Source organism: Falco punctatus (genome assembly GCF_963210335.1).
Source record: "Falco punctatus genome assembly, chromosome: 8".
In the NCBI taxonomy this organism is placed as follows: domain Eukaryota; kingdom Metazoa; phylum Chordata; class Aves; order Falconiformes; family Falconidae; genus Falco; species Falco punctatus.
This window is the reverse complement of record NC_137588.1, coordinates 58698217-58725035: the sequence shown is the minus strand read 5'-3', so window position 1 is coordinate 58725035 and position 26819 is coordinate 58698217. Positions and strand designations below refer to the sequence as shown.

The 26819-nt window shown below is 57.5% G+C and overlaps 1 protein-coding gene across 1 annotated transcript; it reads left to right on the top strand.

Moving 5' to 3' along the window:
• The first annotated feature begins 76 nt into the window (after nucleotides 1-76).
• NDST1 (N-deacetylase and N-sulfotransferase 1) lies at nucleotides 77-26742 on the top strand. Its single transcript, XM_080399386.1, has 15 exons — nucleotides 77-4519; nucleotides 16376-17288; nucleotides 17890-18372; nucleotides 18587-18674; nucleotides 18903-19057; nucleotides 20202-20387; nucleotides 20772-20900; nucleotides 21077-21259; nucleotides 21594-21690; nucleotides 21844-21967; nucleotides 22456-22630; nucleotides 22854-23024; nucleotides 23902-24011; nucleotides 24864-24966; nucleotides 25068-26742. The coding sequence occupies exons 2-15, from the start codon at nucleotides 16779-16781 to the stop codon at nucleotides 25185-25187; spliced, it is 2634 nt and encodes an 877-aa protein (XP_080255512.1). The 5' UTR covers nucleotides 77-4519; nucleotides 16376-16778; the 3' UTR covers nucleotides 25188-26742.
• Nucleotides 26743-26819: the final 77 nt, after the last annotated feature.

The following is a 26819-nucleotide window of genomic DNA, read 5'->3' as shown; positions in this document are numbered from 1 at the left end:
CTCCTCCCCCCCTAAGATGGCGCGGCCGCCCTCCCGGGTCCCTTCCCAAGATGGCGGCGCCTTCCTCACGGGGGTCCCTCCCCAAGATGGAGGCGGCAGCTGGCCGAGGGTCCCTCCCCAGGATGGCGGAAGCGTAATCCTGAAGCGGTTTAAAAAACAACCGGAGAAAAACCGGTGTAACGCCAGCACTCTGCCCGCTCGCGATACACTTCCCGGGCCTGACCCTGCCCTGCTTCCAGATGCCTTCCCCCCCGGTGCTGGGCCGCGTCCGGCGCTTCGCGCTCTGGGGAAGCAGAGAGCTCGGAGCGGGGCTGGGGGCGAGCCCGGGAGCCCACCCGTGGGTGCCTATGTGGGGAGGCTGACGGGCCGCCAGAGCTGCACCCAGGAACTGCGCTCTGAGCTCTGTGTCCGGCTGGAGGAGAAGCAGATGGGCGAGGGAGGGAGGGAGGCTCCCGGTAACGGCCCCGCTGGGGAGTCGTGCAGTCCAAAGGCCTGAAAACACCTGCGGGGAGCTGCTCAACTGACAGCCCTTGCCGCCGGCCCGCGGGAAACTTCTGACCCCCTTCTTGCAGCCACCAGCCCCGCAGCTCTGGGGTGCTGCGTGGTTTTGGGGGAGGATCCACGTGCCTAGCAAGGCCGATACCTTTCACAGTACTTTTTCCTTTCTCTGGCTGAGCATCCCTGGTCCCTCCAGGGTGCAAACCCCTCAGCTGCCACCTGGGAGAAGCGGTTGGGTTGGTAAGGCTCCCTGCTCGCCTGCACCCCCCTGTACTGGCCTTCTCTCCCAGGAGAGCTCTCTGCGCTCACGGGTGTCACCATAAAGCCTGTCTTGACCTCATGGGCAACCCTCACCTGCTCCTCTCTTCGTTCGTGGTTTGCCACTGTGTCAGGAACCTTCCTGTTTAAACATTGAAGGAGAGGCTTTTAAAATATACATTGGCGGGACTGCTGTAATTCCAGCCGGGGGCTCCAGTGACGCTGGCTGGCTTTGGCCTGATTGAAGGAAAGGGGAAGGAAGGAGTTACCAGCGGGCAAGTGCTGCAAGGTCGGCCTGCCTTAGGCCACGCGTGCCATGGTGGCTGTGGGTGACCCATCTGAGAAGGAGCTGTGGGAAGGGTGAAGGGTGCGCAGGCAGCCTGAGCCGGGCAGGGTGGATTCCTCCCCGAGAAGCTACATGTGCAGGGCAGGCTGCAATGATCCTCTGCGAGGCTTGCACCAGCCTACAGATGTTCCCCTGGGACAGATGCAAGCCAGAGGCAAGGAAACAGGCAAGCCTCCACTTATGGGGTAACAGGCTGAAATCACCAGTTAAGCTTCCAAAAAAAATAATAAATCAACCCAGCAGTTCAAAACCCAGTGCTGCCCTCTGTCCCGAAGCAGCTGGGAGGCAAGCTGCTCCCAGTCCCTCCAGGCTCTGTGCTGGATGAGGCTTTCTCCACTCCCTACAAATTCTTCCTTTTTGCTTCGCTTTGCACCAGTACTTGCATGTCTACAAGGGAACTGCCTGCCCTGCAGAATGTTCCTGGGGCTCGAATGCCAGCTGTGGCCGGGCTGCCCTAGCAGCCGAGTACAGAGCTGAGGACCTTCCCGGGCTGGGATGAGTGAGAAGGGAGGCACTCACAGGGGCTGCAAGGGCTGCGTCCTCCAGCCAGGCCAGGAAGGATGCTCAGGCCACGGTGGGGTCAGTGCCAGAGATGATATGTATTTGCTTTGAGAAATTCCCCCAGATTTAGTTCCTTAATGGGTAATTAAGATTCCAGCTGCTCCTCAGTAATAGCCTCTCCAGCCCATGGGAAACCCACAGACACAGTGACGCTGCAAGCAGATTTCGTAACTCAGCCAGTGACTAAACAAAAAGGGAGCCTGAGAGCGAAGGCAAATGGAAACACTGATCTCGACCTCTTCTCCTGCCGGGGCTTTGGCCTTGCTGTAAACTGGTCCTGGCTGAGAGAGGTCAGTGGCTAGTGACTGGCCCTGGCTCCAGGCTTCCTGCGAGGAGGAATGTTTGGCGCGCAAATACCACTTTCATGTCTGCATCTTGTTCCCATGATCCGTCAGACCAGTGGCCTTACTGGTGGCCTTGAAACGGAAACTGGAGCTGGAAGAGGCCAAAACTCTCCCTGCAGGCTGTCTGCGTGGTACAGAGCGGGGTCTGCGGTCAGGGTTCTCAGTTCCAGGTCCCTCAGAATGGGATCTTTCCTCTAGTCGCCCTGGAAAAGAGAAATTCAGGACCCTGAATGCAGCCATTCACAGGTTAAAAAAAAAAAAAAAAAAGGAAAAAAAAGAAAAAATTAAAAAAGAAGAAAAAAAGCAGCTTTTCCTATTGCTTTTAAGGCTGGTTTTAGTTTCAGAAAGGCAGTTTGTGCATGCACACATGTAAAATGATGTGTCGGAAACAGGCGTAAGAAGATTATAAAAGAAATCTCCAACACTGAAGTTAAAGCACTTTAAGGAATTGGCAGAGACTTCAAGAGCCGGTTTCTGGTCCTAATGAAGTCAGTGGAAGGGCTGCCATGGACTTCAAGGGGACCATAATTTGGCTGTAACTCAGCAGGGAGCTGAAAGTGTTGATTAATAAATTGGAGACAACGCGGAGGAAAGCCGCTGAACTTCTATCCGACAGATGCACTGAAGAAGAGCCTGTAAGTTAAAGCATGCAGGAAAGGAACTGGTTTCCTTTGTGTTTGCAAACAGAAGATAGGGGGAAAAAAAGCCAAAAAAAAAGCTACCTGATACTCATGTAAAATAGTAGAGCTGGCATTAATAAATACCAATGCCTTTCTGAGCAGCCTTCTGTTTCAAATGAGTAGGTCATTCTTTAAAAAAAAACAAAAAACTATTAGCAAATGCCAGACCAAGAATTCAACAAATTCCTTTTTCTCCGAAGTAATTATTAAGTGGAAAACTTTACTGCTGGAGATTGTGGATTCTGCAGATTGTCCTCAGAGTTTGGTGCGTGCCTTTGATTACTCATTGCTGGCTTTTTGCTCAATGATTTGTGCATGAGTCTCCTCTGCTAAAACTCTGACGGAGGTTAGCATGGCCTCAGAAAGTGTTCCCGGTGGAGATATATTTTCAGGCTGAGTTTGCAAATCATTTAAGGCTGAAAAAAAATCTCTTTAATACCCTTCACAGCAGTTTGCAGTTGAAAAACTTCCTGTTTGTCCCTTTTTGTTTTCTGAGCTTTCAAGTAACTTTGGCGTAGGCAAGATACTCAGAAATCTTCAGAGAAAAGGCTTGTGAGGGAAGCAAATGTTTAAGGATAAAAAGTCTTAACTTCAATGAACGCTTCAGTGTGTTAGAAAATTTGCAGCCATAATTGTCTGTAATTCTTTGTGCTCCTTCCCTACGATTTCCTTTCTTCTTTTCTTTTTGTTTATCTGCCCGTTACATTTGATTGAAATTGCTTCCTCGACTCCCGTCGAGTGGGAAGCTCTCCCAGAGCACGCCGCTAAACCCAAACCCAGCAGACCTGCTGCCACATCTCATCCCTGCGGGCTGGACGTGAAATCTGGCAGGGTCTCCTCCGAGCATCCCTTCTCATGCAGGTGGTGAGCCGGAGCCAGGCAGCTCTTGCTGGCAGCTAACCTGGGCTCCCCTCCCTGGACCCGAGCGTGTCTCCGCACGCCGGCAGAGCCCCTGGCAGCCTCCGCAGGGAGGGCAGGGGCAGGAGGAGAGCAGCTGAGCCGCGTTAAGCTCGTTTTTCCCCCCTCTGAGGAATGAAGGGAATTTTGTGTGTGTGCATGCAAGTCGGGGGGCAGCCAGCCCGTGACTCGGACGCGTACCTTGAGCTTTTCTTGGGGTCAGGGTGGAATAGCTGAACCGAGGTGATGTACGGGCACTCGGAAATCACACCCGGGTCCTGCGGGTGGAGAGGAGGATGGGGACAAGCTCAGGCTTAACTGGCTTCGAAGAGCTGAAGCGAAGGGTGCACACCTTCCGGGAGCAAGGTGAAAGGGCTCCGCGGGAGGCATCAGCCTGACCCCCCAGTTACACCCAACAGGCTACCTGGGCCTCTCCCTTCGGGACACCCCGCCGCGCTCGCCCCGGGGAACAGCCGCGGGAGCAGGGACCCGGTGGGAGCGCCGCCGGGCGGATCCGCGCTCGCGCCCCAGGCCCGGGGGCATCAGAGCCCTCCCGTCGGGAGATTACCGGGACCGGGCTGGGCTCTGCTCGCGGGGCCGAGGAGCTGCGTTAGGCGGGGGCTGTGGGGAAGGGCAGCCCCGGGCGGGGCCGGGCCCGCCGGCCGCGGGGATGCCGCCGCCATCCCGCCCTCCCCAGCCCCGCTCCACCAGCCCCCGCCGCCGCCCGGGCGGGGAGCCCAGCGCGGGCCCCGGGGCGGCGCTGCCGGGCCGGGGCCTGGCGGGGGGCGGCAGGGGGCGGCGCCTGGCCGGGGCGGCGGGCGGGACGCGCCGAGCGGGGCCGGGCCCGGCGGAGCCGAGCCGAGCCGAGCGGAGCGGAGCGGGCGGCGGTGGCGGCCTGGCGGAGCGGCGCGGCGCGGGCCCGGCCGGGCGGGCAGGTACGGGCCGAGCGGGGCGGGAGGCGGCGGCGCAGACAAAGGGCGGCGGCAGCGCGGGCCGGGACCCGCCGGGCCTCGCACCGCCGCCGGGCCGGGCTGGGAGCTGGGCCGGGGGAACCGGGCCCCGCCGCCCTTGTCGCCACCCCGGCCCCCCCCGGGCACGGCGGCTCTCCCCCCGTGCCGCCCCTCCCGTCCCCTCGGCAGGTCGCTGCGGCGCTCCCGGTGCCCCTCGGGAGGAGCCGGCCGGCGCCGGGGCTCCGGCGGGGCCTGCCCGGGGCGACAGAGCCAGGGGTCCGGCGCAGGAGCCCACCTCGGCCCGGGCAGCCCCGCGAGCCCTCGGCTCGGGCACCTCCGCCCCGCCGCGTGCCCCCGCCGCCCCCCTCGGCTGTGCGGCTCGGGGGGCTCGGGAGAGCGGCACGGGGGTGCCCTCGCCCGCCGCTGCCCGGGCATCCCAGCGCGGCGCGGGGCAGCGGGCGGGGCCGCCGGGGGGGCGAGGCCGGGCTGCGGCGGGCACCCGGGACGCGGGTTCGAGGCCTGCGGCCGCCCCGGGCTGGGCCAGGGGGCGCGGGGGACCGGTCACAGACAGCGGAGGGCTGGGGGAAGCCGGAGGGCCGGTTCCGTGGCGCCCGCCTGCTGGCTGGAGTCCCCGTGAGGCACCTTGTCGCCCCTCTGGAACAGGTCCTGGCGCGCACCCCGCCACGCTGAGCTCCCGGGCCTCTCCTGCCTGGCTGTATTGATGGTTTCCCCCCAGGTCCTTGGGGTTTTGCCTTCAGCGCTGCACAGCAGCCTGTCCCCTGCCGACAGTGGCAGCCGGTGATGCCCGGCGGTGCGGCTGCCAGCTCGGCCACCTTTCGGCATCGCTCGCAAGGCTTTGCTTCCCATCGAGGCTGGCGCTTGCTCCCAGCACTGCGATCGCATCCCAGCGCCGGGGCTCTCCCTTCCCGCGGTCCCAGCCGGCTGCTGCCGCAGCACGCCATGGGGCTGCTCTTCTTCCCGCTACCGGTGCTCGCAGGGTTGGGAAGCCGGTGCCTTGCAATGCCCCTTTGTCACCGACATCCTTGAAACAGCAGCTCTTCCTGCAGTAAAGCAGCATCTTTGTTACTCTGATCTCGAGAGTGTTTTTTACCGGGGCTGGGCTGGCGCAGATGAGGAGACAGGCAGCCCCGTGCTTGCTCCTGTCAGCTGTACATGGGGACCACGGCCGAGGAAGTTGTCCTTTTCCAAATAAAACAACCAGGATGAATTCAATAGGAAATAAGTTCCTTGCTTCTGAGTGAACTTGCCGTGGGTGGAGAAGAAGGAAATTAAACAATAGAAAAAACGTGGAGGGCTTTATGTGCAGGAAAAAAACTCTTCAACTTTGCTGGCCTCTGGCGGGATGGCCGAGCATCTTCCCTTCACCTATATTGGTGTTCCTTTTTGGCAAGGACAGTGAAGGCAAAGCTTGTGTTTCACAACACCCCTCTGTGTCTGGAGCATCCGTGCATGGGTATGGGGAAGCCAGGGCCTCCCACATTACTGTCCTGCTGGTCCCCAAGCTACCTGCCATGGTCATCTCACCCAGCCCTGGTGTGTGCCATGCCGCGCCGCCAGCTGCAGCCCGCACATTCCTCCCTTCCAACCTGGAGCCGACAGCACGGGGCATGGGCGCTGACGGGAAAGCTCACACACATGAAGCTTTTCCCGCTTCCTGTGCCTTTGGGAAGGTGGCGGGTCTGGTCTGGTTGTGTTTGGGTGGGGATGGAAAACCCATCCCAGCCAGGCAGACTATTACAGGTTGGTTTGGGTTTTTTCCCACTTTTCTTTCTATACGGTGCTGTCAGTGCTCTAGAACAGGACTATTTAATGCACTGTTGGTGGTAATTTAAACAGAAGAAAAAAGACAGCTCACAAGTCAAAAACTGGGCTGGAATGAAGCGGGAATGATTAATGTTTTTTTCAGTAGCGTGTCACTGTGAAGTATGGTGTGGCCGAGCGTGTCACTGCTGCAGTGTCACCAGCACTGCCTGCCCCTCTCCACCTGCAGGCTTTTATAACTAGGCTTGATTCTGGGAGCATCTCCAGGTGCCTGGCCCGGGGACAGAGGGCTGTGGTCCCACCAAATGCCCCATTTCAGGGGCTTCTGGCTGGGCGCTGAAAATGGAGCTGCTTTCTTGGCTGTTTGTGCTCCGGGACAGGGTTATGGAAGGCTTTGCTTAAAAGTTTTGGGGTTTTTTTTTGTGGAATTCTACCTTCTAGATGTACCTTATAGAGTTGTTGGGTTTTGGCTGTTGAGGTAGAGCCTGCTAGAATGAGGTTGGGGCTCAAGACAGAGAGAGAAGTAAAATATTAAGCTTCTATACCTTGCGGTTGTTTTGTGGCCGTGGAGGACTAGGATTCCCAGCCTATCTCACCGATGTTTCCAGCCCTGCTCTTGAAGGCACTTAGGACCTCAGGACTGCCCTTGGCTTCCTTGCCTATTTTTGGCCAAAGCGCATTTATACAATGTGCCATTGGCATCTGTGTGCTGGTGGCTTTGAAGCCTGAGACGGGGGAAGGAGGACCCGGGTGGAAGGTAAGCGTGATGCTTTCTTGGAGACCACCTCACAAACCTTGGGGGCTGTGACAACTCAGTCCCCAAGTGCCCATGGGAGATGGTGCCCGCTGCACCTGCCCTCTGTTCCTGTCCCCAGGTGTGGAGTAGCAGGGCAGCACTCGTGCCAGGATCCCTGGAAGGGCTCGGTGAGTCACACGGTGCGGACGTGGGGAGAAGGCGGCCTGTAGCTTATGATTCATGTTGTTGCAAAAGCCACCGACTGTAATGGCAGAGCTTGCAGAAGACAAATCAATATCAAGCCGTAAATCCCCCACGTGACTGCCGGCTGGGTGGTGAGGTGGCTGGGGTTGGGAGCACCTTGGTTGCTGCGTCTTCCCCAAAAGCAGTGGGACCCTGCTGCAGCTCTGTCTGGGGAAGAGGACAAGATCCTTGGTGCTACCTTCAGGTGGCATGAGCCTTCCTGGAGGGGTTTAGGAAGGTCCAGAGATACTGAAATGTGGGGTATCCTGGGAGGAGCTGCCTGGGTATTTATGTGAGGGGATGCCTGGAGTTCAGCCCTCCTGCTGGCCTGATCCAAAGCCAAGGAGATGCAGGTTGTTTTGGGATACTGAGACTCTCTCCCAGGGGCTCTTCCCTATTGTGCCCCTTCTGCCAGGGAGCCCGAAATATCTTGGAAATCTCATTGCTGACGTAAAGCAGGGAAGAAGTGTTTTCTGTCTGTCTGGGCTTGGGCATGGTGAGGGTTGGATGTACGGCGAGGGGTATCCCTCTCAGCTCCCACTGCTGCATGGGGAGATGTGTGACTTGCCTGATGGCTCTGCGTATGGTCTGGAAGGATGACAGCCCCTAGGATGTCCCAGCTCCTCAGGGTGGCCTGCTGCTACCTTGGCTCTGCCTCCCGTGCCTTGGCCTCAGCAAAAAACAAATGCTTTCCAGCTACTTGACAGCATCTCGCCGAGGATCCCCCCTCTGTCCCGAGCACAGTCTGCTTCTCCACAGCCTTATACAGCCCTGCAGCCCCAGGGCTTGGAGCCTGAAGTGGTGTTATCAGCTTAAAAAAAAAAAAGGGATGCATTAAAAAGTGTTAATGGCACAATCCTGAAATACGGCTGCAAAATTCTATCGATGCCTGAAGTCTAAACATATGGCTCAGGCCATTTTACATCTCCTCGAGCAGCCTTGATTCATCCCTTGGCTGTGCTGGTGCACTGCTGGCCTCATGGATTTATGTCCGAGAGTGGGATTGGGGCCAGGAGGGAAGGAGGCTGTGTGTGGTACCCAGGATGGGGATGCTTTGCTTGATGGCTGGGTGGGGATGTGGGAGCCTACCTGAGTGGGGAATGTACCCAGTTAGAGAGGCCAAGAGTGGTGCAGTCCCCTGGCCCAACGGACCGGTGGGAGCGGCACATGTTACCGGTGGTTTATTAACTCTCACTGGCTGAAAGCATGAGCTGGGGGCAGGGAAGTGGGGCAGGCAGTGTGGTGCTGGAATGGAGGTGCTGGTGGGGCATCAGAGGTTGGTTCCTTGAGCGTTTGCTTTGCTTGGAGCCCTGCAGAGGAGGAGGAGAGGACAGGGCTGATGTAGCCTGGGAGCAGGTAAACTAAAGCAACAGGCTTCCTGTGGACGTACTGCTTGGTTCGTGCAAGCTCAGACGTGGATCTGGAAATAGGGGAGGCAAGAGGCAGCTTGGGTGCCAGCAGCCCTGATGCTGTGCTTGCAGGGGGCAAGTATGGGCTTTACCAGCGGTGTCTTAGAGGGTGAAAACAAAACAGATCTTGCGAGTGTCTCCTGTGCTCTGCGCCTGTTCCTGCTCTCTGCACTTCCCCTGGACTGGCCGGCATTGCAGCCTCTGGTGCTTTTTTTAAGGGTGTCAAAGTTTGCGTGCAGAAGAAATGTCTTTTATTAGCCTAACTAATGCCTTTAGGAAAAAAACAGATGTGCTCTTGGGCTCGAGGAATGCCTGCGCGTCCAAAATGTGTCGTTTTTTCCAACAGTGTCCATTGGTCTAATAAAAGATCTGACCTCCGCCTGGCCTGGCCATGACCTTGGAGCGTGCCGGCCCCGGGAGCATCCCACCCATGCGTCAGCGTGTGCTGCCTGGCCCTTCCCGAAAGGACCTGCCAGCCCAGGAGCTGTTGCTGGAGCACAACTACGCTCATGGCAGGCACTTACCTGACTTATAATTCAATACTGGCTGCAAGCACCCAGCCCCGTGGGTGCACTGGGCTCCCAGGAGGGTCTGTCCTGGGAGACTGCAGGGAAGCAGAGGTCGACTGTGGCTCAGCAAAGCTTTGGGACGTCAGGCAGGATGGATGTGGTCTGGCAGGAGCATCCTCAGGAGCCCCTGGGAGGAGGGGGCAGCTTGTGCAGTGCTCCATCCTTGCAGGGATTTCTCCTGAATGCAGGCACCAGGGGGTTGGTTGCCCTCCGTGAGCTGGTTCATGCTGTGGTTTTATGGATGCTGCTTTGCAAAAGTGCCATTTTGGGGCCGAGTTGGCACTTGGCAGAGCAGCCTCCGCTCCCCAGTACAGCTGGCAGTTCTTCTGTGGTGGGGTGAATCTGCTCTCCTGCTGACTTCAAATTCCCTGTAATGGGAAGCTGTCAAGAAAATGAAGCAGCTGGCCTGTCCCGTGGGGCTTGCAGTGCTGCCGTGGCTGGCAGGGGAAATCGCTGTTGCCCCGCAGCTCTCCAGTCCAGCATCACCCTCACACTCATGGCAGGATCAGCATCTCTGCTGGGAAAATCTGGCCAAAGTGTCAGAGCCATGGCGTTGAGGGATTTTCAGTCAGTGTGGTTTTTTGGGTAGGAGTTCTCATGCAACCTGCTGGCGAGAGTGCTGGCTGTTGCTCCAGTGAATTATAAAAACTCACGGGGAGATTATTTTCCCCTTGCCCTTTTCCATTTTAAAATACTTGGGATTCAGGCCCTGCTTATCCCAAAAGGCTCTCAGGTGTTTGGAGAGCCACAGGGACCTACACGGCACATTTCAAAGCAGGAAAACCCAATTCATTGAGTGGATTTTTCCCCTCCTGCGAACCCACTTAAAATTCATGGAGAGTTTTGTCAGTAAGAACCTGTTTCAATTAACAGACAAAAGAAACTCTCCTCGTTAAGCGCCTCTTTCAATTAAGGTTTGGGAGAATTCCCCCAGCTCCGAGGAAGCGAGGCTGTTCCTGAGGTTTCAAGGGCAAAAAATATCCGTGAGGAGTCACCTGTGAAGGGCTCCAGCTTGTTTTTTTGAGAGGCAGTGGCATGACCCGAACCGTAACCTGGCCCTGGGGTGTCAGGTTTGGTTGGGATGGTGTTGGGGACCATTGGTGCCAGGGGGTCAGCTGCCCAGCCCAGCATCCCTTGGGCACAGGAAAGCTAATGACTGCTGCTAATTGCTGGCCTAGTTTACCGAGGAGGCTGATTTCATGCAGGTGTTTGAGACAGACGTGTGGGAGCGCGGAGAGGTGCTTTTCCAGATCAGGGTGCTGAAGACAAGGGAGGGTGGCAGCCACCGGTGCCCAAGGATCAGAAATGGGGTGGCCTCCATAGGGGGTTCCCCTGTACAGCCTCACTGGCAGGGGGCTGCAGCACCTCAGGGCTGGGGGTTAGCAGGGGCAGTACCTGGGGAGTGGGCTTGTGACGTGGGGTTTGCTAGAGCTGGTCTTAGAAGCCCTGCCAGTTGGGCTTGCCAGCTGCTCTGCCATAGAAGAAGTTTTAATCACGGGCTTCCAGAAACATCACCCAGTTCTTTGGGAGTTTGGGTGGGGTTTTTTTTTCCATCCGTTCAAGGTTTTTCTCCCCTAAAAATTCAGCAAATGTTTGCAGCGATTTGCTGCACACCGAACCTTCCTTTCCATCCCTTTGCAGGGAAAGGACCATTTTCATGATTGGTTTTTTGAAGAAAACTTGAGAAAAACATTACTTTTATCTTTTCCAGTAAAACTGAAGTGCTAGCACAGCCTTCTGGGTAAAAAACATCTTTTCCAGAGCTAGGTGCTTTGGCCAAAAATAACTTTTTTTAAGTGAACATCTTTGATGGCTTTCACTGGGCTCATCGCTCACCTTGGTTTCTTTCGCGCAGGAGGCATGTGGTGGGCAGCCGGAGCCGGAGGTTTATTTCCAGAAGGGAGCGAGGTGTTGAGGGGAAACTTGGTCCATCAGCAGCAGTCCGGGTGGATGCTCTGATTGCTCAGTTCTGGCCGGGCTTTATAAGTCAGATCTTTAGAAAAGTGCTGAGAAAAAGAGGATTTTCCTGCCGAATTCCTTCTGGGGTGCAAATGCTCTAGACCTTGAATAATTTTGGGATAAATTTTCCTGATACTCCCCCGTGTTTCCTCCTGTCCAGCCTATGCACAGAAGGGAGAAGCCAAGCTGGGTGGGTTTGGGGTGGGAGTAGTGCCAGTGGCTGCCTGTCCTTGCCTATCCCAAGGGCAGCTGCCCGGGCTGCTGTTGTCCTCCTTTAATTTTGCACCTTTAGGGCACCGGGGAAATGCCAGTGTCCTTAGGAAAGCGGTGCTGTGTCTGTCCCCCTGACAGCAGCAGGGTGTTCTCCCTGGCATATTGTAACTACTGTCTGCAAAGTGCTTAAGCAGCCCGTATAATCTACGGCTAAGACGCTCCTTATCTGGCGTTATAAAACCGCGCGGGCGGCCTCAGTGAGAACGCGTGGCCAGGACGAGCTCACTTCTGCTTGTTTCTGTCCTTCTGCTCGTTTTCCCCTCTCTGTCTGCTCCACATCCCTCTCCCCTGCCCGGACACCCTGGGTTTGCAGCCTGGCAGGAGGCAGCTGGGTGTCCATGCAGCTCATCCCTCTGTCTGTGTCTCTGGGCCCATCCTGAAGGCTTGCCCTGGCTACCAGTAAGTGGGGTTGCCAGTAGAATTCCACAGTTTTGCAGCGGTTGGAGCTTTTGTGCTGGGTTCCTCTCCCTGGGCAGCTGGGATGAAGATCCCCTCTGGTACAGGGTTTCAGTCCCTCCTTGAGCATCTCTGTGGGATGCACAGGGGGCTGTGACCTTCTGCCTCCTGTGCTTTGATACCGGTGTGCATCATCACATCACCATGCACTGAAGCAAAGGAGTTCATCGCCTCCTGATTGTGCCTTCTCTGGCCGGTGGATCCAACCCTGGCTGGGGTGGGAGGTGATGGGGACAGGGGCAGGCAGTGGTCCTTTGTGCCTTGTGATGGCTCTTCTCCCCTGCAGTACTCCTAGCTCTTTGCAGATATTTCCAGTTGCAGTTGGGACCGCTGCCGTTCAGTGTTGATAAAGGCAGCGGTGCAGAGACAGGTGTTTAAAGGCAGGTTTTTCATGCCAGTTATTTTTTCATTTTCAAAGCAAGCTCCCCTGTCTTAAGCTCACAGTTGTCTCGAATAATATGGTGGCATTAATCTCTTCTCTAAGGATGTGCTTAGCTCAGTGGTTTTAGACCTGCAGCCCTCTAAATATTACCTGCAGAGTGAAGGGGATTCCCTCTAGAGGGAACTTAAACCTATTAATAATAATTCAGCTGCCTTTTGTGCATCTTTTACAGGTAGTTGTGATTTCTGGGGCTGCAGGGCACCAGTTAATGATTGCTGAGGATGCACGAGGTATGGAAGACAGCAGGCATGGTGGGCTGAGTGCTGTCACCCCACTGCAGACCTGGGTCCTGGCCTGGCTGAACTTAGACCTTCCAGTAGCCTTTTGCCATCAAATGTGCAAGTGGGAGACAGAGCAGATGCGTCAGTGGGGCTGAGCCAGCCGTATCCCCTGTGGCGGTCAGATATGGGAAGGGAAGCATTGGAGCGAGCAGAAGTGATTGCAAATCGCTGAGCTGGGCGATGCAGTTTAGCATCCTGCCTCTAAATCCTCCTCCATCCAGGCTTAACCCCCAGGGCTGGCTTACGTGGTGGAGGAGTAGAGATGGTGTGGCTGGGACAAGGTGATTACCCAGCGGTGCTGGTGTGGGGGGCTCTTCTGTGGCGATGAGGGGGTGAGGAGAGGTGCCCACCCGAAGGGTGCCAGTGGAAGAGGAGCCAGATAACCCATCTGGCTGTGGTGTTTAAGACGTGGCCCAGTCTCTATGGGCTGAATCTTGGGGGCCTGTGAGCTCCTGGAGTCAGGGTTTGGGGTCCTTGTGCATGCAGGGTCTTGGGGTCCCTTCTTCATGGAGGTGGATGCTTGCTCCCTCCCTCGCAGCCCTTTCCAAAGTGATGTGTGGGAGACACATGAGCAATTTCTTGCCGTGTCACATCTGCGGTTTTGAGCTTACCTCCCATCCCTGGGCCATGGGGTTGGGACACTTGATTTATCTGACAGCCAGGACTTGTGAACTGCCTGATCTTCACTGCTTGCACCTGTGGCCAGACCTATTGCAACCCCCAATAAATCAAATCCTGCTGTGGTTGTCTGCTGGGACTGCCAGCCCTTCCCTCTCCTCCGGATCTGCTTGCACTTCCTTGCTTATATTTAATCCTCCCATTGCATCCCTGCAAAATTCCAGCGGAGGTTAAAGGAAGAGCGCTGAAAGCCACTGACAGAGATGGTTTCATCCTCTCTTATCCCCTCCTGTGCCCCTCTGGCTTTCTGGGATGCAGTGGTTCCCTGGGGAGTGTTTGTGGCCAATAACTCTGGCCAGGGGAAACTGCAGCCCCCAAACTGCACTGGGGGGTGGATTTAGAAAAGCTTTTCAACCATTTTCCCCTTCTTCCTGCAGCTGTCTTAGATTTGAAGTGCTGATATAGTAAAGGGCTTCCCCAGCCATCGGTTACGTTCCCTGCCTGCCCTGGGGTCAGATCCGGCCCTGCAGGGTGCTCCGGGCTCCCAGCTGTGCCAGGGAAGCCGCTTGGATGCTGATTGTGTTTGTCAGGGCAGCCAGATTAAGAGTGTTGTGTCTAAGCCTCCTCACGGAGCCTCCTCTCTAGTGGAGCCTGGGCCAGGGCTTTGCTCAGAAACCTACCAAAGAGCGTTTTCTGGGGCTTTTTCTTCTGCGGTCCTTGATGTGCGGCTGTGGCTGAGCAGCCGTCTGTGTGATGGGAGCCTGCCGGTGCTGTACGGTGTTTCTGGGAGCCTGAGGTCCACATGTGATACTGGTGCTGACGTTTCCAGCTGTTGGCCTTTTAAATAACCACTGTGGTTTTAAAAGGCACCTGAGCAGCTCTAAAAATCAGGTTAAAAAGAAGTCTGACCCTGGCTCTCACCCTGCCAGCTCTTGTGTGTTATTTTTTTTTTCTATTTTACCATCCTGTTTCCCTTTTTTTTTTTTTTTTTTAGAAAAGCTGTTGTTGTTGAGAACTCTTTTGTGCTCTTGGACCTAAACCTTCTCTGGCGTGGAGCTGTCGGCTCTCCCACTACTGCGGGGCTGTGCAGGGGTTTGCTGGGCAGTGTGCAGCCAGCACCCGCTTGCACAGGGAAAGCTCTGAGTAGGAGCATCCCCACCCCACACAGCATCACCCTGAATCCCTCAGCATCCTCGCCATGGAGGGTTTGCTCTGGCAGCGAACCAGCAGGGCAGGATTCCTGCCTGCTTTCTGCCTTGGTGGCAGGTTTGTGGGCTGGGATGCTGCCTGCCCCAGTCCCTGCTCACACCTGGCTGCTCTGGGGCTCTGGTGCTGCCCCCTGCCCAGGCAGGTGTTGCCTTTGTGTTTTGACGCAGCAGCCTCCCTCCTTGGGGAGAGTCAGCCAGCATCTGCCCAGAAATGCTGTCTCCGAAGCCTGATCATTAAGTACTGTAATTAAAACCTCTCAGAAGAGGATGGACTAACAAAGCCCCCTTGGCAATGGCAAGTGATGTAGGTGTGGGGCCCCGTTGCTGTCTGCTCGGTCTCTTGGAGGGTGGTGCAGTGATGGACACATGGTCCCTGCCCATCAGCCACTGGCTCCAGCACTTGGCATCAAACCCACTAGTTGTCACTTGCCTGCCCATCAGCATGGGAATGCGGCTGCCAGCGCCCACCACTCCTGAAAGATGAAAAAAAACCGGAAGGGGAGCAGGATGGCATGGCTAAGATGCTTGATAATGTGGTCGCGGCTCTCTGCATCACTAAGGATGGTACCCAGTCAGGGGAGCCCCCCTCTGCACAGGCACATCCCTAAATTCAGCGTCCACGTGTGCTTCTTGTTTCAGACCTGGAGAAGCGCCCTGCCCTGAAAGCCCAGCTGGGGTGTAATCCTGGGGATGATGAAGGTCCAAGCCCACTGGAGGGGAGGAAGGAGTGAGCGGAGACAGGGCACACCTAAGGGGGCTGAGGAGCAAAGGCGCATCCTCTTTTGGTCCTGCCTGGAGATCATCCATGTGCATAAAGATAAATTGCAAATCAATAAAACCAGGTGCTCCACTGTGCCTGGCACAGCTGGCAGCGGGGGTTGCCAGTGAGCGGCAGAGATGGTGATGGAGACTGGCTGCCGGTGGTGTGCACGGCGGCCTGGGTGAAGCAGTGCCATGCTGGCAGGGTTGGGAAGCGGGGCCTGGAGCGGGGCTTACTGCAGGGAAGGGCAAGGATGACAGGATTACACTGCCAAGCCCTAGCCTGTAATCCACGGTGCCGTTCAGCCGGCCGCGTTTAATCCCGTTACGTGCCCCGGCTGATGTCTGTAGGGCAGGTACTCGGCCACGGTGCCAGCGGAGGAGCAGGGACTCCTGCCCTTGTCTCCGGGGCTGGTGGTGAGTTTGAGGACAGTGCTGTGAGCTGCTGTGCCAACACTTTTTTTCCTTAAACACACTGGCTACATCAGTGACCTGCCTTGGGTGGCTTCACCTCCTGGCAAGCAGTGCCCATCTTTTTATTTTTTTTCTTTCTTTTCTTTTAAATGAACCTTTTACAGGGAAGGGTAGAATATTCCCAAGGTCCCTTCAGCTCCACGTGGGCACTCCCACGTGCCCGTCTCAGTGACCTTGGCTGGCGGCTCCCAGCTTGGCCTCGTGCCGCCTGGCTGGCTGGCAGCCCGTGTCCCTCGCTGGCAGCCAGGCTGGGTGATGCAGGGCTCACAGCCCCCACACCCCTGTTCTCCCCACTGCATCCTGGCTCCCGCTGGGCAAACAGGAGGAGCAGGGCTGCTTCTCCGGCTGCTCGGTGTGACTGGGACTCGTGGGGGACTGGGAGCTCCCCTCCGGAGCACCCTGGTGATGCTGCCGTGCCCCAGGCACAGGCCACAGCTGGGGTCCCACAGCACGTGCTGCACTCCCGCCCTATCCCTGGCATCGTCAGGAGCTCACAGCGCTCTTGCAGCAAGCCCTGGCGTGCCAGCGAGCTCGCCGAGGGATCTGCCAGGACCGCCGTGTTGGCGTGGATAAAAGCGGTGGTGTTGGTACCAACGCTGTCCCTCCCCGCTCATCCCTCCTCTCTCTCGCAGGGTGCCGTGTGGAGCGGGGGAACCAGGGCGCCCCAGGGAGCCGCCATGCCCGTGCACCCACCGCAAGCTGTGCCGAGGCCGCCCGCCGCCCCCTCCCCGCACTGAGGCCGTGGGGCTGCTGCTGCTCCCACCGGCACCACCACAGGGATTTCGGCTCGGCAAGGGGACTCTCGGTGCGTCTGCCATGGTGACATGAAGCGGACGGCGAGGGACGCCAGACTGCTGGAGGGGAGAGAGTCTGCACAGGCGGCCTGCTAGTATATTTTTAATTTATTAGTAGTATTCGATTTTATTTTAGCTTTTTTTTTTTTGCTTGGGTAGTTGCTTCTTCCCCTCCCCGGGGCTCGCAAGAGGACGGGGTGGGCAGGGGAGAGGGGCCCCAGCTCGCCCTGCGGATGCAAGGATGACTGTGCTGGCCAGGGCCCGGCGGGGTATCTGGCAGCTCTCTCCGCAGGTGGTGTTGCTCGTGCTCTTTGCCTTATGCCTGCTCAGTGTTTTTGTCTCTGCGTATTATTTATATGGGTGGAAAAGGGGCTTGGAGCCCTCTGGGGACGTGGCAGGGCCGGACTGCGACGAGCCCAAGGTTGCCCCTTCCCGCTTGCTGCCACTGAAGACCCTCAAGGTGGCTGACTCCTCCCGCACAGACCCCTTGGTGCTGGTCTTCGTGGAGAGCCTCTACTCCCAGCTGGGCCAGGAGATCGTGGCCATTTTGGAGTCGAGCCGCTTCAAATACAGGACGGAGATTGCCCCGGGGAAGGGGGACATGCCCACGCTGACCGACAAGGACCGGGGACGCTTTGCACTCATCATCTATGAGAACATCCTCAAGTATGTCAACCTGGACGCCTGGAATCGGGAGCTGCTGGACAAGTACTGTGTGGAGTACGGTGTGGGCATCATCGGCTTCTTCAAGGTAATGGGGTGTCCAGAGTGAACTGAGGCCCCGTGGCCCGGCCCAGCCAGAGCAGGGGGTTCTGGGGTCTTGCTGCCTTGCAGGGACTTTGCCTTCCCCTTGCTTTCTGCAAGCAGCCTGAGTTGGTGTGGAGCTGGCCCACAGCCTGGCATGGGCTTCTAGCAGAGGCACTGTCTTAGCCCTCTCCCCGTGGAAGGGCTGTGTGGCCCCTGGGTGTTCTGGGACTGAAAACCACACCTCTGGGATCAGGCCAGTTGCTTTTAGCATCCTGTTTCCCAGCAGCGACCCTTGCTGGCGTTCGCCAAAAGCATGAGCAGGTATTTTGCTCTGCACTCCCCTGCCCTTGTCTTGCCCAGGGCTTGTGGCCCCAGGGCGCTTTGCGTGTTGGATACGAGCAGGATTGAGCATGAGAGGGGGGCGAGGGCACCCCATGCTCGGGAGGGGGAGGAGGGAAATCCGGCAGCCGGGTCAGTGTGGGTGGTGAGCCACATTGCCCCGTGCTGTGGCTGTTGGTGCCCCTGGTGAGCCCCTGCCCGTTCAGCCAGTCTGGGCACTTGTCCCCAGTGTCCCGTCTCCTCTAGCCCTCTTCTCCCCCATGCAGGCCAACGAGAACAGCCTGCTGAGTGCCCAGTTGAAGGGCTTCCCCCTCTTCCTCCACTCCAACCTGGCGCTGAAGGACTGCAGCATCAACCCCAAGTCACCCTTGCTGTACATCACACGCCCCAGCGAGGTGGAGAAAGGCGTGCTCCCCGGGGAGGACTGGACTGTCTTCCAGTCCAACCACTCCACCTACGAGCCCGTCCTCTTGGCCAAAACCAAGTCGGCCGAATCCATCCCGCACATGAGTGTGGACGCAGCGCTGCACACCACCGTGATGCAGGACCTGGGCCTCCACGATGGCATCCAGAGGGTGCTCTTTGGCAACAACCTCAACTTCTGGCTGCACAAGCTGGTCTTCGTGGACTCTGTCTCCTTCCTGACAGGCAAGAGGCTCTCCCTGCCCCTCGACCGCTACATCCTGGTGGACATTGATGACATCTTTGTGGGCAAGGAGGGCACGCGCATGAAGGTGGAAGATGTCAAGGTGCGGCTGTGACGTCCTGGCTGGGTGGGCAGGGGATGTGTGGGGCTGGGCACTTGTGCCTGCTCTGGGATGCTCCAGGGATGAGCTTTGCTGCCCGCAGAGTATCCCCTGGTCCCCTGCAAAGCTCTTGGGAGCACGGGTCCTCGCCCTGGCGTGGCAGCCATCCCTGCGGCCAGATGCTGAGGACGTCTTGCTTTCTCTCTCACTCTCTCAGGCGCTGTTTGACACGCAGAATGAGCTGCGCACCCACATCCCGAACTTCACCTTCAACTTGGGATACTCAGGGAAATTCTTCCACACGGGTGAGGAGAACGAGGGCATCGCTTTGTGTGTTTGTGGCATATGGCTGGTGTTGGGACACAAACCAGTGCTCAGAGGGGCCAACATTGGGGCTGCGGGAGGGTCCTCAGGCATCCCACCCTGCTGCTCCCCATCACTCAATCACTGAGAGGGGCTCCCCCTCCCTCTGCCCCGACTGCTTGCGAGTGGCTCTGCATGCCCAGTGGCGACGGCGAGCGTTGTGCCCCCAGGTACCGATGCCGAGGACGAAGGCGATGACCTGCTGCTCTCCTACGTGAGGGAGTTCTGGTGGTTCCCCCACATGTGGAGCCACATGCAGCCTCACCTCTTCCACAACCAGTCGGTTCTTGCTGAGCAGATGACCTTAAACAAGAAATTCGCTGTCGTGAGTAAGATGCCGCCGGTGGGGGTGCTCATGGTGGGGGGAGGATGGGAGAAGGGTGGTGAAGAGTCTTGCCAGGGGACCCGGGTGATGGTCTCTGCTTGCTGGACCAAAGGGACCTGGTGACATTAAGTCATGTCGCCCATGTTGCAGCCAGACGGGTAAAGTCATTTATACTCTAGTACCTGGAGCGGAAGGATTTACCTGCACCAGCCAACTCGCTGCTGCGGCGGGGAGCTGCCCCGCTGCCTGTTCGAGGGGAGGGGTCATGTGTGCATTGCGGCTGTGCCCCCCTGGCCCGGCACCGTGGAGGGAGCGGCAGCCCAGTCCAGGGGGATGCGGGCTGGGTGCTCAGCCGCGTGCGGTTTCGTGCTGTGCTGGGCAGTGGTGCAGGATCCTGGAGCTGGGGCCACGCGCTGGGTGGCTTTGGCTGATGGAAACTCCCTCTGCAGGCTGAGCTGCTGGGGACATGTTTTGTTATAAGGGCAGGCTCTGCCCTTCAGTTTGGTAAGGGGTTGTCCACCCTCTTGGACTGTCCTTCACGTGTCTTGATAAAGCCAGCGTTGAGAATGGGTCATACTGGGATTGACTGGTTTGCTCACAGCTGTCTTGAATCCAAATGAGTAAAGCCAGGCCCAGTAATAATAATTGGATCCTGTGGCCTAAGAGAGGGGTCTTCAGGCTAACTTGAATGCCTTGTTTGGTAATTAGAGTTGCTTAATTAGAGAGAGACCAGACCATTCCTACTTGGGAAGGGCGGTTGTCCAGCTCAGAATTTCCAGGAAGTTTTGTATCTACCGATACAAACCGCTTCACCGTTCTGTATGGATATATCTTCTCGTTCTCCACAGAAGAGCTTTGCTGCTGCTGTTTTGTTGGTGACAGCAGAAATGGCAGGGATGAGGATGGTCCTTGTGAAGCAGAGGAGGGATTGCCCACCGGGCATCTCTGCTCCTGGGCTCCTTTTCATGGAGACAGCCCTGGTTAGGAGATGATGTGTGGGCACAGCCCTGCCCTGGTTGCTCTCCAGAGGCACAAATAGACAATTTGTAGTTTGGAACGGGCAGTCCCATGGGGAGAGCTTGGTTTGGGATGTTGTGGTTCTGGGGTCTCCACCATCACCCACTCCCTGCTCTCTTCTCTGCAGGAGCACGGCATCCCCACTGACATGGGGTATGCCGTGGCCCCCCACCACTCGGGCGTGTACCCTGTCCATGTGCAGTTGTACGAAGCTTGGAAGCAGGTTTGGTCAATCAAAGTGACGAGCACGGAGGAGTACCCCCACCTGAAACCTGCTCGCTATCGCCGTGGCTTCATCCACAATGGCATCATGGTATGTGGCCAGGCTTTATCTCTGGTTCTTCTCTCCTCTTGCCTCCCCCCACCAAACCCCAGAACCTCAGGGGGTGATTTCTGGGCAGCTCAGATTATTTGATTTAAGGGAGCTGTGCCCTCTGCTCGTCCTGCATAGAGGAAGCTTGTGTGAGGACAATTTTTGGCTTCTCCATCTGTCCACCTCCATCCCTTGTGGATAGCAGTGTTCAAGTCAAAGGTGGTGAGGGGCAGTGGAGCGGTCCTGACCTCAGAGCGGTTGAGGACCCCCTTTTCGTTTGTGAGGAGAAGGGGATCCAGCCCTAGATGCCTGGAAGAGGCTGTGTGGCTGTTCCGTTGTCCTGGCTCCTGTGCCTGCTCCATCTGTATCTTTCTTCTATCCCAGGTACTCCCCCGGCAAACCTGTGGCCTCTTCACGCACACCATTTTCTACAACGAATACCCCGGTGGCTCCAGTGAGCTGGACAAAATCATCAATGGGGGTGAACTGTTCCTGACCGTGCTCCTCAACCCTGTGAGTCCTGCCGTCCAGCTGCCCGGGGACAGGTGGACAGGCATCGCTTGCAGAGCTGTCCCCCGGCGCTGCTGTGGGAGTTGTCCCTGATGTCCTCAGCCAGGGTGGGAGCCGTTTGCATGGGACAGCTGCCAGGTGAGGCTCTGCTAGTCCCTGCTCTGTCCTCTCTGCTTCAGATCAGCATCTTCATGACCCATCTGTCCAATTATGGCAACGACCGCCTGGGCTTGTACACCTTCAAGCACCTGGTCCGCTTCCTCAACTCTTGGACCAACTTGAAGCTGCAGACGTTACCACCCGTGCAGCTGGCACAGAAATACTTCCAGATCTTCTCCGAGGAGAAGGACCCTCTGTGGCAGGTACCCTCCGTGCCTAGAATGGGCAGAGCAGCCCTGTTTCTTGTGCTGGGAGAGGGACGTGGGGTATAGCTGGCCCTCCTCTGAGCTACTCGGGTCCCTTCCAACCTGGATTTCCCTCTGATCACCTGCGTAAGCAGCAGTTTTTCACCTCTCTGTGGTTCTGCGGCAGTGCCAGGAAAGTTTGCCCCGTAGATGTGGAGATAAGCCTGGTCTTCACCCTGCCCGCTGAGCAGTGTGGCCTCCCTGTGTGTCTGCTCAGGTTGGAGGGGGCTGAGCAGTGGTGCACGGTCCCGTCCGGGCTGCCCTGTCTCTAATACTCCCTCCTGCGTTTCAGGATCCCTGTGAAGACAAACGTCACAAAGACATTTGGTCCAAAGAAAAGACCTGTGACCGATTCCCAAAGCTTCTCATAATTGGGCCTCAAAAAACAGGTGCTTCCCTTCACCCTCGGTGCTGTGAGCATGCTGGGGGACTTGCCAAGTCCCCTCCACACCCCAGAGAGCCTCTCTCAGCCCTCCTGCCCTGAGGCAGAGCTTGGAGGGAGGTTTGGCCCAAGTCAGCTCTCGCTTTCTGTCTGTCTGAAGGAACAACTGCCCTTTATCTCTTCTTGGGGATGCACCCGGACCTGAGCAGCAACTACCCCAGCTCGGAGACCTTCGAGGAGATACAGTTCTTCAACGGACACAACTATCACAAGGGCATTGACTGGTAGGTCTTCGTGTTGCAGGGGCTGAGCTGGGAGCACCAGTTTCTTCAGGAACAGGAGCAGCGGTGCTGTGGGGTTTCCCGTTGGCCTTGTAACTGCCGGGCTCTTGGTGGAGGGCACCTGGGTGCTGCGAGGTTGGATGAATCCCACACAGGCTTTGCCCTGTGCCTTCAGGCCATCGTACCACCATGGCCTGTCCCCGAGATGTTGTCCGTAAGGCAAAGGCCGCTTGCCAGGACTCAGAAGTGCCCTTGGCAGAAAAGCCAGACTTGTGTGCATCTGCTACCCCCTGGTTTCAGGGTCTGCCTGGGGAATCTAGTGAGGTCTAGCCCTCCAGAATGGTTTGAGGGGGTTGTGAAGCCCCAGGCAGCATGTCAGACCTGGAGGGACTCTGCAGGTTTAGTGCTTGGTACAGTGTCTGAGATGTCACCTGCAAGGGTGGGTGCCAGGGACATCTGGTAGCGCCTGCCTTACAGTGTGCCTCCCCCAGGTACATGGAGTTCTTCCCCATCCCCTCCAACACCACCTCTGACTTCTACTTCGAGAAAAGTGCCAACTACTTTGACTCTGAAGTGGCTCCCCGGCGAGCTGCGGCCCTGCTCTCCAAGGCCAAAGTCATCACCATCCTCATCAATCCTGCAGATCGAGCCTACTCCTGGTATCAGGTGAGCCGCCCATCTCTGCCTGTCCCCCAGCTTGGATCCTTGGGGCAAAGGGTTTCCCTCCATCAGCTTGGTTTGGGAGGCGGGATGGCTGTGGACACCACGTTTTTTGGCTGAACAAGATGCGTGAGGACGTGGCACGGTGGCCTGGGAGCCACGGTGCCTTGTGGGCAGCCCAGGATTTGGCTTGCCCCAGGAACAAACCTGCCTTGCTCCTGCCTGACAGCACCAGCGAGCTCACGATGACCCAGTTGCCCTGAAATACACCTTCCACGAGGTGATCACGGCGGGACCCGAGGCTGCTCCAAGGCTCCGGACCCTGCAGAATCGCTGCCTGGTGCCAGGCTGGTACGCCACCCACATCGAGCGCTGGCTGAACAGCTACCATGCCAACCAGGTAGGGATGGGAGCACCCTGCTCCTACAGCGGCAGCACCCCTGGGGAGCCCCCCTCACCCAGGGATGCAGGGGGAAGAGAGCTTGGGTCCAAAGTCAGCTGTGAGGATGCTCGCATGGGAGCTGCTGTTCTTATACCCTAAAAACCACAGGGGAAGGGTGACAGTACTCCGAGAAGGGGCAGAGGGGATGTACTGTGCAAGAAGGAAGCCCTGGCTGAATGAGGTTGGTAATGGGCGATGCATGAAGATGTCCTTGTGCCAGTCCTTTGGCAAAACAGGGTTGAAAGGGAGCCGTGGGGTGGAGGGCGGTGGGTGGCTCTACAGGGGCACCCACCACTCGCCTGCCACTCCTGGCCACAGACCCCCGCAGGGCTGCTCTGTCTGGTGTTGCTGCGGCATTGAAGCAGAACAAAAGTGGCAGGCAAAGCTGCCCGTGGTTTGAACTGTCTGCAGGGGAAATGGCAGCTGGATGCCAGCCCTGCTGTGACCGGCACAGTGCAGCACTGCTGGCAGTATACGGGCTCGGTCCCCGAATGATTTTTCCACCGTCATTTAACCTTATGAACTCTATTAGTTGTCTTCTGCTGGGGGAATTGCTATAATGCAGTCCTGGCTGGCTGCGGGTTGGGCAGCCCTGAGCTGAAGCTTTGATGTTATCCTGGATGGATCCTGGCTCTGGCTTTTATTTGCATTTCATTTTCCAACGCACAGTGTAAGTGAATGCTGGGGCACGTTAGCATTCAAAAGTGGACCCTGTGCGGGCTGGTGGCACATTTCGTTCCATGATGGCAAAAAGTGTGGCGAGGGCATCATTGTGCCCCAGGAGAGCAGGGCTGGGAGCCAGTGGCACCTCACTTCCCTGCTTTGCTCCTTGCAGATCCTGGTCCTGGACGGCAAGCTGCTCCGAACGGAACCCGCCAAAGTGATGGAGACGGTCCAGAAATTCCTCGGTGTGACCAACTTCATTGATTATCACAAGACCCTGGCGTGAGTCCTTTCCCAAACTTCTTCCTCCAACCTGGCATTGCTCCTGGGGCGGTGGGTTGCCTGGGGCAGCCCCCAGCACTGGGGCTCACCGCAGAGCTGCTGCTGGTTTTGATGAGACCAGGGTTTCACCTGAGGCTGGAACAGCAGCTCCCCGTTGCTGTGACCTACACTGGGGTAGCTGCAGTCAGAAATACCATTCAGCCAGCACCCCACTTTGCTGTGCTTGTCCAGACACCACGGTGGGGACAGTGGTGTCATTCTGGGCAGCCCAGGAGCAACTCTGTTGCAGTTCAGGGCTGCATTTGTGCCACATGTGACAGTGTTGAGCCCTGACACCTTGGCTCCTCGTGCACGCAATGCAGAGAGCAGTTTTTGCTGCTGGCTGTGTGGCACCTCTGCAGGTGTCACCTTGCTCAGAACCTTCCAAACATTAGAGTCCACCGGGGGAAGCAAGAGTCTCCAGAGCTCCTAGAAAAATATTAATTTACCTCTGTGCAGGCTTGCTTGTATACGTAGCTGCTCTGAGTCTGCACCCAGGTGCTGTGAGGCTCTTGAGGGCATCCAGGGCCAAAGGTGCCACAGAAAATAATGAACCCACACAGACGCCTGTGCTCCCTCAGCAGGGCAGCGTGGTGACGAACGAACCTTGGCGGGCCGCTTATTGTGCGGCTGCACGGGGAGCCTGTTGTGCCAGGGGGTCGATAATGAGATGTTAGCTGGGCTGCGGATTAAAAAGAGGTGGAGAAGCGGCCCTGAGCAGGGCTGAGCAGCAGCAGGGCTTGTTGGGCGGTGCGGTTGCCTGTGGAAGGTGTGCAGGGGCAAGAGGAGCGAGGCAGAGCTCTCACTTCACAGGTTTGATCCAAAGAAAGGATTCTGGTGTCAGCTTCTGGATGGAGGGAAAACAAAATGCTTGGGAAAGAGCAAAGGGAGGAAGTACCCCGAGATGGATTCAGATGTGAGTATGTGGAAAGGTCCCGAGGCGGGGCAAGGGGCCATGCCGGGGCGGTGGGCTCAGAGCTGGTCCCCCTGACCCTTCTCTCTGTTCTCCCATTGCAGTCACGCACCTTCCTGCGGGACTATTACAGGGACCATAACATCGAGCTCTCCAAGCTCCTGTACAAAATGGGGCAGACGCTGCCCACCTGGCTGCGGGAGGAGCTGCAGAGCACCAGGTAGCTGCTGCCCACCGCCCGCCCAGCGATCCCTGAGCGGGGCCAGCCCCTGCAGCCGGCGGGACCTTCCTCAGCAATACCTGGCCGCCGCCTTGGAGGGGACCCCCGGGAGCAGACCCCCGGGAGCAGACCCCCGGGAGCGGATGGCTGCGCCAAGAGGCTGCCTAAGCAGCAGCCTGGTGCTGCTGTCCCTGCCCTGTCACCTCTCCGCCTACCCCGCACCCATTTCTCTTCCATTTTATTTTTCCTTTTTAATCCCTGGGCCTGTTGGCGAGGTCCCTTCCCGCCTTGCTCTGACATGGGGAAGTGGCACAAATTCCCCCTTTCTTTGCCCAAAATGGGCTCCAACTCCTCTGGGCCCAAGGGCAGCAGCAGAGCCGTCCCTCACCTCCTGATCCAAGGGTGGAGGAGCGTCTCTGCGCATGCTGGAGGTGACTTTGCTGAGCTGGAGCAGAGGAATGGATCTGGTGGAGACCCAAGGCACAGAGGGACCCAGGCCCACTCCTGCCATCAGCTCCATGACAGAAAACAGGAGAGTTTGCTGGATTCCCCTGATGCTTACTTGGAAAAGCTGCGAACAAGGTGGATTTTTCTTTCAGAGACTCAGGCACAATTTCTTTTGTCATCTCCATTAGTTTTCAAGCTCCTCAACCTCTTGCTCCGCTGGCCAAGCAGGAGAAGGGGCTGGTGTGCTGCCCCCAGTGCACTCCTGTCCCCCCAAGCCCACCCTGCAACCTTGTACACGCGTGGTGTTTCCTGTGGTAAAGCTGAGCGGTGCCCGGCGTCCCCTGGCATGGAGCTGAGCCAACCCTCGGGGACAGGGCAGACGTTGGGATAATGGCAATCAGAAGGATGCTGAGAACTTCAAACCTCTTGAATATTAAAAGTGAAAGTATTTTAATAATGTTGGGGTGCAGGGGAGGGTGGGGGTGGTGTCATTTGGTTCCCATTTTGCAGGGTGTTGTTTTTCTTCGGTACCAGAATTTGTACCTAGACCCCGAGGGTTTTACGTGGTCGATTCGGTTGTTACACGTGACGTGGACGAAGGTCAGTGGGGAAACGTGGGACGGTTTCCCAGCCATAGATGCGTCTATACCGGTGGTGCCGTACAGAGCTGCAGCCCTGGCTCTGCCGCTCCCGCGCTCCGTCCTGTCCCCTGGGTTTTGCTGCCAGGGCTGGCAGATGAGACTGGGCCATCACGGGTTTACTGGGATAAAGGCCCAAATTTCCCCTTGGCTGGAGCTGCTCCGCAGGGCGTGGGATGGCAGTGGTTGCCGCAGGAGGTGGACACGGTACCCTGGATGCCTCCTTCGCCACCGGTGCGGGGCCCGGACGGCGTGGGGGGATGCAGCGTTACGCCCTGGGTGACAGAGGGTCCCCGCTGGCAGCGCGTGTTCCCACCCGGTTATTTTTGCAGCAGCCCCTGTAGCTGTGCGTGGGGCCGTGGGGGGCTGCACATGCCCCTTGCCCCTCGGGGGGGTTACACTGGGAGGGGCTCCTGGGCGCTGGTGTAAAGTCCTGTTGAACCAACTGCTAATAAACGGGGGGCTCTGGTTTTACTTGCTGGTTGTTGCCTGTTTCTCTCCTCCCTGGCACGATCCGGTCCTCCCCCCGGGGGCCCCATCTGCCTTTGGGG

What these genes read in the sequence shown, in the direction of transcription:
- NDST1 (XM_080399386.1), top strand. Translation starts at nt 16,779, where the DNA reads ATGACTGTGCTGGCCAGGGCCCGGCGGGGTATCTGGCAGCTCTCTCCG. An exon ending in TGAAGGTGGAAGATGTCAAG is followed by an intron (nt 18,373 to 18,586) that starts GTGCGGCTGTGA and finishes TCACTCTCTCAG; the next exon opens with GCGCTGTTTGACACGCAGAA. An exon ending in TGACCGTGCTCCTCAACCCT is followed by an intron (nt 20,901 to 21,076) that starts GTGAGTCCTGCC and finishes TCTCTGCTTCAG; the next exon opens with ATCAGCATCTTCATGACCCA.